General features: G+C 46.9%; 1 protein-coding gene across 1 annotated transcript; it reads left to right on the top strand.

Moving 5' to 3' along the window:
* Positions 1–10,960: 10,960 nt before the first annotated feature.
* Positions 10,961–17,834, top strand: Eif2b2 (eukaryotic translation initiation factor 2B subunit beta). The gene is made up of 8 exons (XM_055593169.1): positions 10,961–11,177; positions 11,280–11,400; positions 11,564–11,712; positions 13,174–13,337; positions 14,216–14,311; positions 14,866–15,003; positions 15,834–15,900; positions 17,314–17,834. Exons 1-8 carry the CDS (start codon positions 11,015–11,017, stop codon positions 17,469–17,471), a joined length of 1,056 nt encoding a protein of 351 aa, XP_055449144.1. The 5' UTR covers positions 10,961–11,014; the 3' UTR covers positions 17,472–17,834.
* Positions 17,835–21,043: the final 3,209 nt, after the last annotated feature.

The raw sequence follows: 21,043 nt of genomic DNA, 5'->3' as shown, positions 1-21,043 counted from the left end.
GGGGCACAGATGGGAGTGGGTGAGCCGTGGGCCTCTGGGGACAACCAGCAGGCTGTCTCTGCAAGTCAACCATTGAGCATCACCTATGCACAGAGTGGCAAGAAGCTGTAGGGACCCGGGCACAGGGTTCTGGCTGGAGGGCATGAGCATGCAAGCTGCTGTGCTGACGTGTCCTTGAGCGGGCACAGTGATGAGCCCTTGAAAGAGGAAAGGCAGTGCTATTTTTTTTTCATTTTCTTTGATTTTTTTTTTTTTTTCATTTTCTTTGATTTTTTTTTTTTTCATTTTCTTTGATGCTATTTTTATTTTGATTATCTGGTCTTTGACCTAACAACTGGGTTCTCACTAAATACGGTCAAACACAGTTTTATAGAGATTTCTTTAAATTCATCTAGACTACGGACGTCCAGCCCTACGGATGCTAAGCCGTTCTACAATGTCCAACGCTTTGCAATCCATCACAACGCTTCAGACTCATCAGTCTGTCATCCACCAAGGTCACTACTCCTCCTACCCATTAGTTCTATTGTACCCATCTCTATCCTCAAAAAAGACCACCTGGTTCGTTGGTAAGGGGTGGCTTCAGACCGTCTGAGTGACTTCTAACTCTCCAACGTCACTGCCACCACAGCAGGAAGAACAACTGGTTAGTGGCCCTCTGTGTCCACTCTGTTTCTCCCTTCAGAACCACGGGCCGCATTTGTGTTCGTCTACCTGTGTGCTTGGTACGTCTTCACAAAGCAGAATGGACCTGTCGTTTGGGATGACTGATCTGACCAGAGCCAGCCCTCTTAATGGGGCTGCTGTCGTTACCAAGGAAAAGAGGAGATCAGGAAGCGTGGTGGATGACACAGCTTCCGTGTCCTCTATGAAGCTCGGAATGAAGGACCTGGAGAAGCACGTGTTGATCTGTGAGGGGCGGCTGCCGACGCGCAATTGGGAATTCAACCGGGGAGTGGTTTGGTTTGGTTTTGTTTTTCTAACCACAAGCCCTGTGTCAGTCATTTGAGTCCTATCACTTGACTTTGTTCAAGGGGACAGTGCCAGATTCGACAAAATATAAATCTACATTTAGACCATGATAAGAATCTAGCTCAGCAAAGGCAATAGCAGAATGGACATACATTGGCCAAGTGCACTGTTGGGATCCTAGAAGACAAGAGTGACACTCAGCCAAGACTTCAGCAACAGAGTGAAGACGAGGGGGGATATGTTGTGACGTCCATGGGGGCTCTACCTTCAGGCCTGGCTGGATCTAAAAACTCAAGTCAGCCTGTTTCAACTCATCAGCTCATTTGCAGTTCACTCTAGGACGTGGCTCTGTACACCTCGCCTGGAGTCTGTGCTAGGTTTTCTTCTGTGCAGTTACCTGACGCTCTCCTGAGTCAGAGCATGCTCTCCCCACGATGCCAGAAAAGTGGGCCCTGGCAGTCTAAGGCCAATCTCTTTACAGGAGATAACACGAAGGAAAGAAAACCCCTTCCTCCCCCTGGAGCTCTGGCAGCTTAGCATACAGTCGGTGTGGAAGTTGGAAGACAGAGCAGAGCTGGGTCAGGGGCCATTGGAGGAACCAGAAGGGGCTGGATTGACAGTTCGATCCAAGTCACATGGGATCTTGACGGGCAATTCCCAGCGGAAAGGGGTGCAGGGCAGATGAAAACAACAGGTGTCCACGACAATAGCACTTGTCCTCAGGTTGCGTAGAGACGTGGCTTACAGCAAAACAACCAGGAATGGTGAAAACAGTGATACATCCACATGCCCGAGTGTTGAGTCAAAGCCTTTCAGGAAAAGGAAGTGATCTGTAGCCTAAAGAAAAATCTTTAGCTCAGGGGGAGAAAGCCAAAAAAAGTTTGGGTCAGCCTGCAGTTGGAAGTTATCATTAAAATCACCTTTTCTCCAAATTAAGCACGGGAAAGAAACCAGATAAAGATAACTGTCAGAATGTTTGATATTGGGAAACTCAGGAAGAGCTGGAAGATCGTATCAAAATCATCCTTTTCCGGGTCGGGAAGAGCTCGATGAAGGACTTCTTACTTTTCTTTCTTCTTACAAATAACTTCTACTTTTGGTTGTGAGTGGGCTATGTTCATCGGACATGTTTTCAGACATGCAGGACAGTTCACAAACTAAAAACAAAACAAAACCCAACCCACACTTGCATGTATTCAGATTGGGTGTAACTACAAGTGGTAAAAACCCAGAATAGCAGTGACTTGAACAAAGCAGGGTTAGTGTGGGAACTCTCCTCCTCAGAGGCCTCTGGGTGCCCACGCTGCCGCCAGCTCGTCACCAGCTCCCTGCTCTGGGCCTGCATCTGTACCATCTCAGCTGGCAGAGCAGAAATGGAGCCAGGAAAGGAAAGAGACCCTCTCAGGGAAGATTCCAGACCAGGATATGCAGTCTTTATTCTCAGTGGTCATTTTGCCCAGCTAAAATTGTTAGAATATTTTAATGAAAAGGGAAGGAATGGTTGGGGGTGCGGCAACTAAGGGTCTGAGAAGCTTGTAATCATACTAGAGAGACCATCTACACACATAGACACAACATCCTTGTTGTCTTAGTTGCGGTCTATTGCTGTTCTGAATGAAAGCATGACCAAAGCAACCTGGAGAGGAAAGGGTTCATTAATGCCTCCACATCAGAGTCCATCCCTGAGGGAGGTCAGGACAGGAACTCAAACAGGGCAGGATCCTGGAGGCAGGAGCTGATGCAGAGGCCGTGGAGGGCTGCTGTTTACTGGCTTCTCCTCAGGGCTCCCTCTGTCTGCTTTCTTACAGAACCCAGGATCACCAGCCTAGTGGCACCACCATGGCGGGCTGGGCCCTCCCCCATTAATCACAAATTAAGAAAATGCTCTACAGGCTTGTTTACAGCCTGATCTAATGGAGACACGCACCCCCCCCACACACACACCTCTTTCTGGCTTGTTTGTTTGCTTGAGACAAGGTTTTTCTGTGTAGTCCTGGCTGTCTCAGAACTCCATCTGTAGACCAGGCTGACTTTGAACTCATGAGATTTGCCTGCCTCTGCTTTGCAAGTGCTGGAATTAAAGGTGTGTGACATGCCCCCCAGCAAGAAGTCGGTTTTCTCAATTGGGTTCCTTCCTCTCAGGTGACTAGCCTGTGTCCAGTTGACTTTTTTGTACATTGCTTTTGTTTTCTAAATCGAAAACCTGCAGCTCAATCCCCAGCAACCTCTAAAAAAGTTGGCACAAACCTGCAGTCTTAAGCAATGGGGGGGGGGGGGGTGTGTGGAGACAAGAGGCTCCCTGGGGCTCACTGGCCAGTCACTCTACCTATATGGTCAAGCTCCAGCTCATCCAGAGTGATTGACAGAGATGTCTAATGTTGACCTCTGACCTTCACATGCATGTGGACATGCACAAACACAAACACATATACAGCAGAGATCATGTTAAGATAGCACCATTTAACAAGCATAGGTTAAATCAAAACAAAGCAAAGTCTGACTCCCCGGTCAGTGAGCTGGCTTAGTAGGTGAAGCATTTACCACACAAGTCTGATGACCTGAGTTCAGGGCCCAGAAACCGTGCGTGACAGGGGAGAACTGACTCCCGAAAGTTGCCCTCTTGACCTCCATATGCGCATCATGCACACGTATACAAAAGTAATAAATAAAAAATTTAATATTTGACCAGCCCCACAAACAGAACACTTTGTAGTTTTCACATATGTGCAGATATTTTATAATTTTGCATATTTAATGAATTCTAATTTAAGTTTTTCTTTGAGAGCTAGAGGCACAGCTTAGTCAAACTGTGGCCTTATCTAGCAGCCCTGAGGCTTAGGATGATTTTTAGAACTCCAAAAAAATGTATTAAAAACTATTTGTCGTCAAATAGTTGTAGATCCTCAGGGGGTCCCTGCGGACACACACCCGTCTCTAACACCAGCTCAGCTCATCTGGTGACACGTGTGACATACACCTCATTTTATATGGGGATGTCTTATACAGTTTTGACACAAAGTTGAAACCAAGAGACGCTGACACAATCTATAGAGCTCACCGGATCCTATGGGTCACACAGGAGCTGTGGTCATACCGCTTAAGCACTACAATCAAGAAGCCTGAGAGCACTATTACAAGACTTCTGGTATTACTCCTAATCACGCCCCCCTCTCACGACCGCCCCAAACTGTGTGCATGCATGATCAGCATCTCCAACTCCTGGTAACCACTGATCAGTTCTTTATCTCTAGGATTATATTATTTCAAAATTATGACGTAAATCAAGTTTATGGTATGTAGCATGTACATTTTGAGAATTTGGTTGCGCATAATTATGCGTGTGCGTGTGCAGGTACACTGAAGCCCGGAAGATCTTGGGTGTCATCCATAGGAATGCAGTTCACTTCCTTTGAGACATTCTTTTTAACTGGCCTGGAGCCCACAGCTACACCGGGAGCTGACAGCAAGTCCCAGGGGGCCTCCTGTCTCTTCCTCCTAGGCGTCAGAACTGCAGGCACATGCTGTAATTACACAGGTCCTCGTGTCAAACCCAGGCCCTCCTATTCACAGCTGTCATGGCTGAGTCGTCTTTCTGACGCAGAGAGCCCTTCCCCAGGCTCACCTGAGCTGCTGCATGTATCAGGGTTGGGCTAGCCCAGTACTGTCCTGTGGCACGGAGGTAGCGCAGTTTACTCTACTATCTGACAACTGTGGCAGGTAGTCCAGGTGTCAGTTATTATGACTAAGGCTTCAGAACTATCCACTGTGCAAGTTCCAAGTACCCGTGAAGACCAGAAGACCTTGGGTGTCATTCTTTGCCTAGACTAAAAAAGCAAAGCGCAATTGTTGGGTCATGCGAATGCACTTTAGGTTCTCTTGTTTTTGTTGCTGCTGCTGGTGGTGGTTGTTTTTTTGTTTGTTTCTTTGTTTTGTTTTGGTGGGTAAGAATTGTTCAAGACAGGGTTTCTCTGTAGCTCTGGCTGTCCTCTGTAGGAGGCTGTCCTGTAGACCAGGCTGGCCTCCAACTCACAGAGATCTGCCTGTCTCTGCCTCCACAGTACTGGGATCAAAGGCATGCACCACCACTGCCTGGTCCGTTTTAGTTTTTAAAGAGACTTCTGAACTTTTTCAAGAGGGCACAGGTGCAGTGATGGGCATGATACCACGTGCCCATAATCCTGGCACTCGTGAAAGGGAGGCAAAAGGATAAGGAGTTCAAGGTCAGTTCCAGCTGCATAGTGAGTTTGAGGTCAGTATTACACACGAGAGATCTAATATCTGATGACAAAATAAACCCAAAGAAGCTTGTATGCAACTTGTGTTTAAAACTCCATGTTATCTCATATTGTTATTCTTTGTGTCTGAGGTGTGAGGGGTGTGTGTGTGTGTGTGTGTGTGTGTGTAAAAGCAGGGGGCAACCTTTGGGTGTCCATCTTTGAATTTCCACCTTTTTTGAGACAGGATCTTTGCCTTGAATAACTAGGGCTAGCTGGCCCATGAGCTTCCGGAGACTCCCCTGCCTCGGTTACCTGTAGGTGCGCCGGGATTACAGTCACATTGCCACTGCATCCGCTTTCACAGTGGCTCTGGAGAGCCAAAGGCAGGTCACCAGGTTTCTGTGTCAACTGCTTTATCCTGACTCTCCCTGGACCCATTATTCTTTTAAAACACACTATTCCGTTGAATGGCTACACAGCAATGTTCTACACTAACATCTTAATTTTTTATAGTTAGGGTTTTTAAATTATGTGTGACTGTTCTCGTGTGTACAGAGTGTGAGGACACGGCATGCCATCATGTGCATGTAGATATTGGAGGGCGACTTTATGGAGTCAGTTCTGTCCTTCCATTTTTATGTGTGTTCTAGTGACCAAACTCGGGTCATCAGGCTTTCATGGTAAGTGCCTCTACCCACCAAACTAACTAGCTGGCCAGTTTTGTGTCTTTGTGTTACAAAGGATAGTGGAAAGATTATTGTGAACTATTAATTGTTCATATTTCTTATTACTCGTTTGAGATACATTTCTAGGGCTGGGGAAATGCCTCATTTGGTAAAGCACTTGTCTTGCAAGCAGGAAGACCTGAGTTTGGATCTCCAGGTACCATGGTGCACCTGTGTAATCCCAGTGCTGAGGCGGTGGGGGCAGTGAGGAAGAGCAGAGAGACAGATGAATCCCTGCAGTGGAATGGGAGTTTTGGTTTCTTTGTAAACTCAGTTATGTTATGTGAGTGTGTTTTTGTTTTAATCCCAAGTGTGGGGTTTTAGTTGGGCTTTAGTTTGTCCACAGCTGATAATTGTCACATACGGGCCATAGCCTTTGACAGCTGGTAATGTCTGCCTCGTGTGGCAATAAATATGAGAACCCAGGAAGAGAAGGGCACGTGTGTTGGTGGCGTGTGGCAAGTGGCAGTTTGAAGAGACCAGAGACAGTCAGTGTGGTGCTTTCGAGCAGACAGATGGAGAGAGGCGCTTCGGGGCACAGCTGCTTGAGGAGACTTCTAGCTGCGTTTGCTGTTGACTGAGATTGGTATAGCCCTAAAAGAACCCACCGACCCTAAACAGCTGGGAGAAGTAAAGGGGTCTGTGCCCCTTTCCCCACTAACCTTCTCTCTCCTACTTAGGGTGGGGGGTTGGAAGGGAGGGGCTTTAAGAAACTCCAAATAAATCAGAGTTTTTTTTAAAAAGTGTGGTACATTGCAGCTCACTGTCCATCTGCCCACCAGTCAGTGATCTCCACGTTCACTGGTTGATCAAGTCTCAAAAATCAGGTGGAGAATGACTGAGGAAGACACCCTTTGTCAGCCTCTGGTTTCCATACGCACATACACACATGTTCATATGCGCCCCCTCTATACCAGGCACGTGCACAAACAGAAGGCACACACGTGCATGCACACAGACACACACACACTTAAAAGAAAAAAAAAAAATCTAAATATGGCCACCAAGATCAGAGGGTAGGAATGCACATTGAAAACTCTTTTGATGCCTTTCAAAATTATCTCATTGAAAGGTATGTCTGATACTCCCTGAACAACATATGAGAACAGAGGCGACATTTCCACACAGTATTGTGACACAGTATTGTGTTGGTGAATCAGTTCATGTCCTTAAAGTGTAAACAGATCCCACCAGTCCACTAGAAAAAGATAAATACCTACTACCAGGAACCTTGGGCTGAAAATGACAGAAAGCTCCATTCAAAGTCATACATGGAGCCTGGAATCATAATATAGGCTTTTAATCCCAGCACTTGGGAGGCAGAGGCAGGCAGGATCTCTTTGAATTCTAGCCCAGCTTCTACATCATGAGTTCCAGTCAGGGCTACACAGTCAGGGCTTCACAGTCTCAAAAAGCAAAAACAAAACATCAAAACAAACAAACAAAAACAAAGACATACACCAAGGTAGGGCAATTTCCAGGTCTGTTAATTTACACACTTGGCTTTCCTAAGAGGACAGTACCAACCGTGCAGGAACCGAAGCCGCACTTCTGAGTTACCCTAGGTTGTCCACTGACTAGACCTACAGTATTCTGGTTTGCCTTCTGTTGCTGTGATAACACAGCATGATCAAAAGCAGCTGAGGGAGGAAAGGGTTTCTCTTTGGCTTATGTTTTGAGATCAAGGTCATCTTTGAGGGAAGACAGGGCAGGAACTGAAGCAGAAGCCAAGACGGGAACCATGGAGGACTTCTGCTTGTTGGATTGCTTCCCCTGCCCTGGAAAGTTCAGGGTAGAGGGTCGGGTATGCCAGCCATGCCCTGCAGCACATGGGGACTGAGGAATGCTGGGAGAACCTGGAGCCATTTGAGTTTGTCCCGGGTCTGAAGCACACCAGACCTGTTTCATCCCACTGCTACATTTATTGATTCCTAAACTAATCTGGCATTTTCCTAAACACTGCCTTGCACTTCTTAGAAAAAGTCTTGCTCTCTAGTAAAAAACAAAACAAAACAAAACAAAACAAAACTTGCCTACATCTTTTCACTTAGTGTATCACAACTAGTCTTAGCCCCTTTCTCTGCCACGTACGTCTTAGAAACACCTTCTCTGATTTTTTTTTTCCTCCACTGGAGTTTTGATTAGAAGAATAAACCTGAGAAAACTGATATATCTAAAGTGCCAAATTTTCCTATCCATGATCATGGTGTATATCTCCATTTATCTAGGGCTTCAGGTGGTGGGTTCTGCAAACTGAACCTGGGTCTTGCAAGAAAGCAACTGAATTATCTCTTCAACCCAGAAAACTTCAACAAATATATATGTATGCAGGTGTGATGGTGTACACCTTGAATCCTAGCACTTGGATTTAATCGAAACCCAACTAAATGCTTTATTTCTTATATCAGTTTTTAGGTTTATAGAAAAACTTGAAAGGAAGGTAGAAAGATTAAACATTTTAAAAGTATACAAAATAAATATTTTAAAAGGTACAAAACATAAATGTATAACATGATGAGTCAGAAGGACAGATGTGTAGCTATGTCTCAGTTAAAGAACACTGGCTGGAAGCCAGGCCTGCTGGTGCACGCTCGTAATCCCAGCACTCAGGGAGGCAGAGGCAGAGTTCGAGGCCAGCCTGGTTTACACAGCAAGACCAGGACAGCCAAGGCTACACAGAGAAACCCTGTCTTGAAAAACAAAAACAAAAATAACAACAACAAAAAAACACTTGCTGCTCTTTCAGAGGACTGGGTTTTGACTCCCAGCAACCTCCTGCAAGCCCACAAACATCAAGGGTGCCAGGCTTCCACATTCCCTTTCTTAAACTAAGAAGTGCTACGCATGTCACAGTGACTCACGCTCTACACACATAGATGCAGCCAAGACACCCATACACACTGTCTTCGTTTGGATTTTATTGCTGTGAAGAGACACCATGACCATGACAACTCTTATAAAGTAAGAGTTTTTAATTGGGGCTGGCTTACAGTTTCAGAGGTTTAGTCCATGATCCTCATGGCGGGAAGCATGGCAGCATGCAGGCAGACATGGTGCTGGAGAAGGAGCTGAGAGTTCTGCATCTTGATCCGCAGACAGCAGAAGGAGACTCTGTGCCACACTGGGTATAGCTTGAGCATAGGAGACCTCCAAGCCTGCCCCCACAGTGACACACTTCCTCCAACAAGGCCACACCTCCTAATAGTGCCCCTCCCTATGGGCCAAGCATTCAAACCCATGAGTCTATGGGGCCATTCCTATTCACACCACCACACACATAAAATAAATTTAAAAAGGGAATGTGGGCAACATTCCTTCTTAGTCACTGCTCTTTCTGAGTGGACGCACGTGAATGTGTTCACGTGCACGTGGAGGCCACCAGTGCCCTCCTCAGGGGCCATCCTCCTTGTTTTCTTGTGACAGGATCTCTCATTTGGCCCAGGGCTCACCACCTCCCAATATTACCACACTAAAGACCAAACCTACAGCAAACGAACTTTTGAGAACACATTCCAACCATATGCAACCTACCATAATGAGCAAAATGAGGGGCGATAAATGGGGAAAAACTTAAGTATCACTGGCAAGAAGGGAAATGCAAATTAAAATGATTACGAAGTGTCTTTTTTTTTATGTCTACTTCCTATCAAAATGTTTGGTGATATCATGTGTTGATAAGCAGGTAAAACATTGCTAGAAGGAGCACACAACTCATTTCACCAGTGTAGAGACTTGATCCGCTTGGAAAGGTTAATATTCATATAGCTTGTGACCCAGTTGTTCCGATTATAGTAATGCCAAAATATGCACAGAAGTATTTAGAGTTTGTATTTATTTATCCCCTTTCCAAGGGCTGGAGAGAACCAAAATGTCTCAAGAAAAAAAAATTTTTTTTGCATGATCATACTGTTGAATATTATGCAGCAGTACAAAAAGGATGAATTTTAGAAATGTTATACTGAATGAAAAAGGCAAGTGGTAAAAAATTACATTATGCTCTAATACACCCTAATATCCACTTTTGAGCTTGTTTTTATGCACATTAAAAAAGGGCAAGTTAAACAATATGCCATTTAGAAATTGATTCTTTTTAATGTATTGCTATATTTTATTTACTAACAATTTGTTAGACTTTTTTTTTTTTTTTCTAATGACAGGTACGGTTTTCCTGTTCTATCTTTGCATGATTTTGATACTGATATAATCTCCCTGAAAACAATTTGTCAGTTGTAAGGAATGTCTTAAAAGCCTGAAAGAGTCACCTTTGAGAATCTTAAATAAGCAACAGATTCTAATTACACACAAACTTCGGGCTCTCAGGGCACGGCCTCATGCTCCCTGTTTAAATATTGTGAATCTCTTTTTCAATTTGTAAAGCTGTGGGTAAGAAAACCTACCCTACACACAGTTCGCTTAGTTAAAGCTTTAGGTCAATGGGAGCTCTTAGTCCTCCAAATTGGACACCATTTTTGGTGTTCTATTAGCTTCTACTTTGAATCTCTTTGATAATGACTGCTTTCTAGGCCGAGGATATTCAAAGGCTTACAACAACATAACAGCTAGGAACAGATACTGTATTTCAGTGATGGGACGCTTGCCTAGCACCCGTGAGTCCCTAAGTTCAATTCCTTGCAGCGAGTGGGGAAAGTGTGGGGAGAGGGTTGGAACCTATCGGAAAGGGGCACACCACATCTGCTCGCCCTTTTCTGGGATTCCCGAGCCCTGGACTTGAACTCACGGCGTCTGCCAGGCTACCGGCCGTCCCCACGCCTCTCGGCCAGGAAAGAGGAAAGCAACTTTTCCTGGTAGCAGGGCGGGAGAGCCGCTCGCTATTCCCATAGCAACCGGACTGGCCAGCATCCGAAAGGCCACCCGGCTCTGCTCGCAGAGTCCCACGAGGCCACTTCCAGCCTCACTTCCCAGCCGCGCGCCCAGCTCCGCTGTAACACCTTTCTGATTGGTCCCAGCAGAGGGAGGGGCGGGCTTACAACTTCTCAGACTCGGTAGGCTTCACTGAGCGGAAGTCGACCTGTCTCGCCCCGGAAGTGAAACTGTGGTCCAGCCGTCAGGGAATCTTCAAGTCCCGGGACTGTGGTAGAGATGCCGGGTGCCGCAGGGAAGGGCTCGGAGCTGTCCGAGAGGATCATGGGCTTCGTAGAAACTCTGAAGCGAGGTGGCGGGCAGCGCAGCTCGGAGGACATGGCTCGGGAGACCCTGGAGCTGCTGCACCGACTTATCACGGACCACCACTGGAGCAACGCGGGTGGGTGCGGCAGACCCGGCCTCACTCCTTCCGTCCTCTTTTTCTATTCCTGAAGCTCACCGCGCTCCTGCCCCGCTCACCCGGGTCTCCCTTGGGTTGCAGGGGAGCTGATGGAGTTGATCCGCAGAGAAGGCAGGAGGATGACGGCCGCGCAACCCTCCGAGACCACCGTGGGCAACATGGTGCGGAGAGTGCTCAAGATCATCCGGGAGGAATATGGCAGGTCAAGCTCACAGCCTGGGCTCTTGGTGGGACCAAGGGTGCTTTTTCTGTCCTTAGAACCATGTCTCCTAGGAGAGCTTGGAGCCTCTGTTGCGGCTGAGCTGCTCCGGTTGCCCCTCTGATCACTCCACCCTCCTCCTTCTTGGGTCTTGTTGCCTCCTTAGACTGCACGGGCGCAGTGACGAGAGCGATCAGCAGGAGTCCCTGCACAAACTCTTGACATCCGGAGGCCTGAGCGAGGATTTCAGCTTCCATTATGCCCCACTTAAGTCCAACATCATTGAGGCGATTAATGAGCTGCTAGTGGAGCTGGGTAAGAGGTCTGATCACTAAGTGGACAAGAAAGGTTGCAGGCAGGTGAGGAAACAAGCCCCCAGAAATTGTTCATTGACAGACCTAGGCGAGATTACCAGTCTTGTGGTTTCCGTAGTTTGATCACTATCTGGTTGGAATGGATAGAGAAACACCAGGACTATTGTTACTCCATCTTTCAGGACAGACCTGCTCGCTAAAAGCACTTTAAGATTTGAGGTGTGGTGGCCCACGCCTTTAATCCCAGCACTCAGAGAATGCAGAGGCAAAGGGAGGCAAAGGCAGGTGGATCGCTGTGAGTTTGAGGCCGTCTTGGACAGTCAAGGCTACACAGAGAAACCCTGCTGCCTTGAAAAACCATGACAAACAAGCAAGAAGTAACCACCACTAACAAAAACATTAGGACTAAGATTTCTATTAGGGCAGGTCTTTTTTGTTGTTGTTCTTCATTTTAAAGCAAACGAGCTTGCTGGGGCTCAGTGGAAGAGTACCATATTTGAGGCCCTGGGTTTAATTCCCAGCACTGGGTAAACAGAAAGTGAATTCCCCAATGCCATATTTGGAAGATTTCTTTTTCACTAAACTTCTTCTTGACTTTAACAAATATTTATTATGATTGCGTGTATGTGTGCATGTGTGGAGGTCAGAGTCCAACTTTGTGGAATTCTGTCCATCCACCGATATGTGGATTCCTGAGATGGAGCCCAGGTTTCCAGGTCAGAGCAGCAAGCATATTTATCCACAAGCCATTTTACCCACCCTTAGGGTTAGGAGAGATGAATGGCTCAGCAATTAAGAGCACTGGCCACTCTTGTTAAGTCCCTAGGTTCAGTTCCCAGCATCCACACAGTGGCTCACAGCCACCTGTAACTCCTATCCCAGAGGATCCAATGACCTCCACAAGGACCAGGAACACAGAGCAAACAGAAATACATGCAGGCAAAACACTCATACAATAAAAATAAATAAAGATACACATTTTTTTTTTTAAAGGGGGGAGATTTACAGAAAAACAAACCAGGTACTGTCTATGCCCCACACTGCCACTTTCAGACTCCTCTGTTTTGTTTTGTTTTTTCTCTCTGTCCCCCGCCCCCACCCCCATGAAGGTGTTGTGGCCACCTTCGGAAAGAAGAGCTCTGTTAGGGGCAGATCTGTTTATAGGTTGCACTCCAGGATTTCCCAGGCTGCCTCTGTCAGGTTCACTCATAGAGCAGTTAGTTGTAGGGAGCTAATGGCAGAAAGGTGACTGATGAGCGGGAGTGCTGCTGAGGAATGGGGCAGGCAGACAGGTGGAGGTCGAGGATGCTTGATGCTTTCAAGAGGTTGGGATGTTGCTGCTACCAGGTCTGCCAGGCGGGCAGTGTGTAAGAAGGGCAGGCCTTCCCTTCTGAACCATTGCCGTGCCTGTCTGGGATGAAGCGTGGCGTTTTCACATTCCCTGGAAAAACTGTTCTTACAGAAGGCACAACAGAGAACATTGCAGCCCAGGCCCTGGAGCACATCCACTCCAACGAGGTCATCATGACCATTGGCTTTTCTAGAACAGTGGAGGCCTTCCTTAAAGAGGCAGCCCGGAAGAGGAAGTTCCATGTCATTGTTGCAGAGTGTGCTCCTTTCTGTCAGGTAAGAGGGGCTTCTAGAGCTGCTAAAGGTGAAGAGGGAATAAAGGAGGGATGGGGTGAGTCCGAGCCAACTATGACTTGATTAGCATGACCTCGAGTCATTAAGAAAGTAAATCATGCCAGCTGTGGTGGCACAGGCCTTTAATCCTAGCTGTAGGGAGGCAGAGGCAGACGGATCTCTGTAAGTTTGAGGCCAGAACTACAGAGTGAGTTCTAGGACAGCCAGGGCTACAGGAAAAAAGGAGGAGGAGAAAAGAATTGAAAAGCAGAAGAGGAGGAGGAGAAGAAGAAAAAAAAGGATTTAGTCCCTGCACTGGGGAAGCAGAGGCAGGTGGATCACTGTGAATGTGAGGCCAACTTGGTCTGGTCTGTATAGTGAATTCCAGGCAAGCAGGGGAAACACACACAGAACACCTAAAAGATCTTTAAGGATTTTCAGGTTGCTATAGATACATTTAAATATTAGTTTAAGAAAGCTGAGTAAATTGCTGGGTCCAAGGAAAAGAAATACTGATTCTTTAGGAGTTGCAGTAGGACATGTTATCTTGGGGATGACTGGTGTTTGATTTGATCTCACTCAATCCTTGAGTAAATAATAGGTCTCAAAAAAAAAAAAAAACATAAGATGTCAGATGTTGTAAAATGAGTCGGGAGCTAGTTTGCCAGCTATGCTGATTATGTAAGCAGCTGTATTTCCAGTTGTGTAGCTGCTCTGGAGTGACATTTATTAGCGTCCCTGTGGCTTACCAGACTGTGTACACCACAGATAGATGAGTTATCCTGGAAATTAGATTATAGACGCTTCTAGATCCAATTGCATTTGTCAGCTCTTGTCACTGTATCACTCTCTCCCAGCATTGGCCTTTCCTCCTGTTTCAGGGTCATGAGATGGCTGTCAATTTGTCCAAAGCAGGCATCGAGACAACTGTCATGACTGATGCTGCCATTTTTGCTGTTATGTCAAGAGTCAACAAGGTGGGAGGCACTGGAATCCCTGATGAATTCAGGAAGTTATGCTTCTAGAATACTGACTTCTTTTTTTTTGTCTTGTGAAGTCCATGGTGAGAGAAAGTTTCTAGCACTGTTTGAAAGTGTGCACTTAGGCCCCCCTTCATCTGTTAGCTGGCTTTATTTCCCCCTGCCCCCACTTAGAATAGCCTCAGAAAATGGTTAAAGCATTGAAAAGAATGAAGTAGAACTGAGCTAGGAGTGCTAGCTGTTAGGGATTTGCTATGGGTGTGAGCTCACAGTGTGGCGAGGCTGGGTGCTAAATGGCCAGGCTCTTGGGTTCCTGGGAGGGGCTGCACATAGAGTTCCAGGAAAGACTGGGGGAAAGAATGGGTGTTGCAGCTTCCCGTCCTATGCCATGTTCAGAAAAGCTGGAACTTGCTAGTCTGGAGCCTAGGAGGCTCCCTCTCCTTCTGCTGCCTGTGAGCCCTCCAGACGCTAAGACACAGGCCTGAACATCCAGCCAAAGGCCCTGTTAGGACTCCACCCCAAGGTGGCTCATGTTTCTTCTTCTTCCAAAGGTGATCATTGGTACAAAGACTATCCTGGCCAATGGTTCCCTGAGGGCTGTGGCAGGAACTCACACTCTGGCCCTGGCAGCGAAACACCATTCTACCCCGCTCATCGTATGTGCACCCATGTTCAAGCTTTCTCCACAGGTGCGTCACTTTGTCTCTAGCTAGTAGCTAGCCGAGAAGGAAGCCATGTGTGTGCTTGAGATGCAGCCTTTAGCTTGCTCCAGAGTCTTCTTTTGATCTGTTCCTTGCATAATAGATTTGATCCACCATGGGCTAAAAAGGGCCATAAATCTTTTGAGCCAGGAGCAGAATCAATAGTTAAAATCCTGATAATGTCAGTATAACACAGGACAGAGAAAGGCTCCGTATGCCCAGTTGTCACTATTCTCCATTGCCCCCGAACACTTCTGAAAATGCCAAGCCGGTTGAAACTAGGATCATAGAACCCCCTCTCCCCCATTAATCCAGGACCTGTCCTCTGCAGCTGATATAGTCATTTGACAGTGACCGAAACTATTTATATAGGAACAACCTATGTCTGCATGGACATACCACAGTTTAATTAACCATTTATTTATTGAAATTTTTAAAAATTATTTTGCATTCATGTATGTCTGTGCACCACGTGCATGTCTAGCGCCCAAGGAGGTGAGAAGAGGGCCTTGGATTCCCTGGAGCCTGAGTTGTGGATGGTTGTGAGCTGCCACGTGAGTGCTGGGAATCAAACCCAGGCCTTCTACAAGAGCAAGAAGTCCTTTTAGCATTGAGTCATCTCTTCAGACCCCTAACTAACTTACTATGTGTTTATTGTTGGGTTTGGGTTACTTATGCCTTTTAGCTCCCGTAAATAATGCTGCTTTAAGCAGTTATATATAAATTTTCTGTGGGTCGTGTATTTCTAGATGTCTTGCCTACATGTCTCCGAGTGGAACTGCTGAATCTCTTTAAAAAATATTTTTTCTTTTTTCTAGTTTCCCAGTGAAGAAGATTCATTTCACAAGTTTGTGGCTCCTGAAGAAGTCCTTCCTTTCACAGAAGGTACAGTGGGGTGTGTGTATATGTGTGTGTGTTTTGTTTGTGTGTATCTTGTGTAGAGAACATTTTCAGTTGCTGTAAGGAGTCATTTTGATGAATTGGCTCCTCAGTCCAGCAAGATCTAAAATATTTGTACTTGCAAACTCGCCTGTAGCCTACATGCCCCATGTTTTCTCTTGGGTGGGGGGACAAGGGGGTGTTTCTTTGTTTCACCTGAAGGCAGCAGCTCTGCTCTGTGATCCCACGACCTCATCAGCAGCCCAGCTGGCTGTGCACACCGCGAGAGAACAGAACACTGTACGTGTTGTCCTGGTTCTTCTTAGAAGCGGAATAATTTCATCCTCTTATTTAAATAGCTTTTGAAACCAGGCATGGTGGCGCTTACATGCCAGCCCTTGGTGGGGAGCTGAGGCAAGGGGCCCACCAAAAATCCCAACCATCCTAGTCTATGCAGTGAACTCCAGGCCAACCAGAGCTGCGTGAGGAGGCACTATCTCAAAAATCTAAAGGAAAATAGATGCCTATTACTCACTCGCTGTATTTACATCCAGGGAATAAAATAAGGAGGCATTAAAGCCCTGTTCCCACAGACTTAGGTTGCAGATGACGGGCAAGAATACTGTTGGGTCTGGGAGTCCTGTAGGAAGAAAACATGATGGTGACAGGATTGAACCCAAGACTAGTGAGGGTCTCAGATGACGTCATCCACTGTGTGAAGATACTGTGAAGATACGGGGAGCTTTCCAGGGACTGTGCAAGGCAGGAGAAGAGAGTGTTTAGCCAGCTGGAGAAAGCTAGTCATGTGACTGGGCTATTGCAAGCCCTGGGGAGAACAGTTCAGATTACAGTGTGGTTTGGTGGAGGACGACTAGACTTTTCAGGCTGTGGTCTTGAATTTGAATTAAAAAAAAAAACAAACTTGAAAACATATGCATGGGTATTCTCTTGTATGTCTGTCTGTGCACCACATGCAAATCTGGTTCCCTCAGAGCTGGAAATGGACATTGGATCCCTTGGAACTGGAGTGACAGATTGTTGTAAGCTTTTGTGTGGTGGTAGGAATGAAAGCCAGGTCCTCTGGAAGAGCGGCTAGTACCCTTAGCCAGTGAGCCACGGCTCCAGCCTCAAGTCTGGATTTTATTTGAGCGCTATGAAAAGACATCGGAGAGGTTGCTTTTACTGCTGTAGTTTGGTTTGAGCAGCATCTCTGGCTGTCCTCACACGGCCGTCCTCACACTTGCAGTCCACCTGCCTCAGCCCTTGGAAGACAGTAAAGCGAGAATCAGGGTTCGGAGCCATCATGCCCAGTTTAGGTTCTGCCCCAGCTTCCCAGTGTGCCTGCATTATGAACTCAGACTCTGCTGCCTGTGACAGCCGGATCCTCGGTTCTCTCTCTAGCATGTGATTGTCTTGCAGGGGACATTCTGGAGAAGGTCAGTGTTCACTGTCCCGTGTTTGACTACGTGCCCCCCGACCTCATCACCCTCTTTATCTCCAACATCGGTGGGAATGCACCATCCTACATCTACCGGCTGATGAGCGAGCTCTACCATCCTGATGACCACGTCCTGTGACACTGCCTGTCCTCAGGCAGCTCAGACCCGGAGAGGAGCGGAGACCCAGTGCTTCCGCCACGGTGGGGAATGGAGAGTCAGCTGATGCCCCTCAGCCTTTCTTTCCTTCCCACTCGGCCCCACAGGGAGGCGCGTGTCTGGTACTGTTCTTTCCCTCGGGGCTTACCTGAGCAGCAGGGCTAACCCCTTGATTTTGGAGCCACATTGTGACCAGGCCGTGTTTGTTTCAGGAACTTCAACCTTCTGGCTTAGTGGGGTGTTACACATACCAGGACTACTTTCCTTCTGGGTTGGTGTTTGCTCAGAAATGGCTTCCAGACCTTTTTTTAGGCTGTGCCAATAAAAGCTACTGGAAACTCCCAAGTTCGTTTATTGTTTAGAGGTCTGAATGAACTGATTAGAGGGGAAAGCCTGAAAGAGGAAGAAATAAAAGTAGTTTCTTCTTCCAAATCACTGGAAAGGGCCCCAAAAACTTTACAGTAATCTACGGTAATGGCTTTAAGACTTGAGCATCATGGAGCTTAAAAGACACTGTCTTGGGGTCCGCTTCTAGACTGCTGTATCAGCTCTTGGGAAGAAGGAAAGCAGCTCAAAGCTTTCCTTTCGGAAGAGGCGAGGTAGTCCAGGAGGCAATTTGGAGCCTACACTTGCAGAATTACTTGAAGGGGGTGCAAAAGTGATCACTGTAGCATAATGTGCTCAGCAATAGCCGGAAGGGAAAGTGAATGTGGCCTCTACCCCACAGCTCTGTGTGGCCAGCAGGTGAGGCTTCCGAAGCAGCTGAAGCAGTGTCGGGGTGGAAAGCATTTTGGTTGATTTTCCCAGCCCTGAATTTGAATTAGTTCTCAATATTAAAAAATCTAGAGAGGAGAACACTTAACAAATTCCGATTTCCTGCTTTTCTGAAGACTCAGATCTCACTGCTCCTGACCCACATTCTCAAAAAGCAGGTGTGTGGCTTCCCGAGGGACTGCGCTGGTGGCCCGCCTGCTGGAGAGTGCAGCAGCCTTCCACATGGTTGTAGCTGGCTACAGCTGGCCGACATAATTCCTGTCAAAGGCCTACTCACGTTACCCTTCAGAGTGGGAGATATTTGTAAGGAAGTCCACTTCTATCCATTAGGGAGGCAGTGAAAGGACAAGCAAACAGTACGTAATATGACCCTTACCTCCACTAAAGCACTGCACATACATGCAGAGTCAAGAGTTGGAAGAAGCCCAGCGGTAGCAGGCTGATTATACTTCATGTAGATTCCAGCCCTATTTGTACTTTACAGTGTAGTTTGGAAAAGTCTCTCCTTGAGAACCGAGTGACTGGATCCACCAGTCTGAAGATGACTCCCTCATCACATCTTGTCACAAAGGCTCATCCTCACCTCTTGTGGCAGTGTCTGGATAGAGGGAAGCAGCTTAGGAATGTGCATGTTTAACCCCTACAACCCTGAATGATTTGGAAGGGTAGTTTGATTCAATTCAATAAACTGCTGGAATTAAGTTATAAGGGAAAGGCCCCGGGGCCTTTTTGAGAGGCCTCTGCGTTGCATTTGCTGGGTGATGGTTATAAGATCAAAGAGGGTCAGCCTGAAAGTTCTAAGAGGAACCTGACTCACTCAGACTTCTGCCAATTATTTTTCACGCATAGAAGACTTTTTTTTTTTTAAATATTTATTTATTATGTACACAGTGTTCTGCCTGCATGTGTCTGCATGCCAGAAGAGAGCACCAGATCTCATTATAGATGGTTGTGAGCCACCATGTGGTTGCTGGGAATTGAACTCAGAACCTCTGGAAGAGCAGACAGTGCTCTTAACATCTGAGCCATCTCTCCAGCCCCCAACCCTTTGCTTTCTTATGAAGTGGCTCATGTCTGCCAATTACAAGCCATTGTCTCCTGTGACACCAGTTCTAATGGCAATTCACTCGGGTACAATTGTGTGGTTTGGAGGAAGAACAGCAGCGAGTCAAGGACTTTAAATCGGTCTCTGGCTTGCAGTGACACTTTTTGTGCATCCCAGTCTCTGTCTAAAATTAGCACCAGTGTCCTTCCAGACAGGACTGAGACAGATGACGGTGGGACAGAAGCTGTCCTCGAGCCAACCCTTTCAGTACCCACAAGCACAGGATGGCGCTTTGGCATCTATAACCTCACATAAGTCGGCTGCACCAAGCCTCGTTTTCTATCCCTTCTCTTTCCTTTTCTGTTCAAGGAGAGGCCAATGTGGGGAGAGAAGACACGTTCACTGTTCAGGGATGACTTGCAAGCCCCAGCCTTCCCAGGCAGGACCCAAAAAGAAACTTGAAGCTTTGAAAGAATCATAGAAACAAGATCCACGGATGCAGATGTCTTCCTGAATACACCAAATAAACCGCTAGATAACGAGTGCAGACACTTGTTCCCACGGCTTCTACCTTCCAAGTTGGGCAGAGGGCAGGAAAGGCATAATTCTTGGAACTTGAATAAGGAACAGAAACTCTTCATTTAGCTTCAGAAGTCTGAAACAAAAATACTCTCCCCACGAGCAACTTAAGTGTAAAGTGATCCTCAAAGCTGGTACTCACAGGGTAGGTTTCACAGACATGCTTCAAAGCCATTCAAAACAAAACAAAACTTGCATTAGTCTTTGGATTACAAAGTCTGCCTTGTCAAATGGCTTTACTGCTGAGCTCTACAGCTCTGTTAGCTTTCCATACGTACACCTTGGTACATCAAAGCCACTTAACCACGCATGCTGACAGGCAGTGATAAAAAGGCTCTACAGTCGTCTGACCTCTCCAAGTCCTTGTGTAGGGTGGCTTTGGACTCAATCGGATAAAGCCTGGTAGAAGGATAGACCAACTCCCACAAGTTGTTCTGTCTTCTACACATGTGTGCATGTATACACATGTATACACAGTTCACAAAAACACACAAATGAAACAAAACCCTCCCTCAGTGGATGTGCACCAAAGTTGACGTAAGGAAGTATTTTGAAAGGAGGCCTGGAAGTACCTGGTCTGCTTCTCTGTACATTACTGTATGCGGTGCCAAGAATGGAACCCGAGGCCTTACGTGTAGTAGGGGAGCACTCTGCCACTGAGCTACACCACCGGTCCTTGCATTCACCGAGCAGCTGCGCCAGGGTACCGTGCGGCAGCCACACCATTATTACTGAGGACCTACCATCTCGGCAGCACTCACACACTGAAGGTGTTGCAACTGGGACAGTGATTGCTGGATGCTGTGAGCAAATGCTGAGCCAAGGAGAATGCTGAAGTGGTCTCCCCGTCCCTGGGCATGGTGCATTTAGAACTAAGACCTGCCCAGGGGAGAAGCTAGCGTGTGGTGAGTGTGCAAACCCTCACTCATCCCTAAACTCATCGCCTGTAGAAGTCTGCAGGCTAAGGAAAGAGAACCCAGAGTTGAATAAGGAGAACTAAGCAGGGCACCGGCTCACTGTTAATCCCAACACCCAGGAGGCTGAGGCGGTAAGATTACAAGTTTAAGGTGGCCTGGGCTGAAGAGGGAGTTTCTCTGTGTAACCTTGGCTGTCCTGGAACTCAGTCTGTAGACCAGGCTGGCCTTGAACTCAGATT

The sequence above is a fragment of the Psammomys obesus genome, unplaced genomic scaffold (genome assembly GCF_907164565.1).
Source record: "Psammomys obesus unplaced genomic scaffold, mPsaObe1.curated_primary_1811, whole genome shotgun sequence".
Lineage (NCBI taxonomy): Eukaryota > Metazoa > Chordata > Mammalia > Rodentia > Muridae > Psammomys > Psammomys obesus.
Note: the sequence above shows the minus strand (reverse complement) of the source record. Positions and strands in the feature narration are given on the sequence as shown.

Coding starts and splice junctions, on each gene's coding strand:
- Eif2b2 (XM_055593169.1), top strand. CDS start 11,015: ATGCCGGGTGCCGCAGGGAAGGGCTCGGAGCTGTCCGAGAGGATCATG. Junction 14,312..14,865: donor TTATGTCAAGAGTCAACAAG/GTGGGAGGCACT, acceptor CTTCTTCCAAAG/GTGATCATTGGTACAAAGAC. Junction 15,901..17,313: donor AGTCCTTCCTTTCACAGAAG/GTACAGTGGGGT, acceptor ATTGTCTTGCAG/GGGACATTCTGGAGAAGGTC.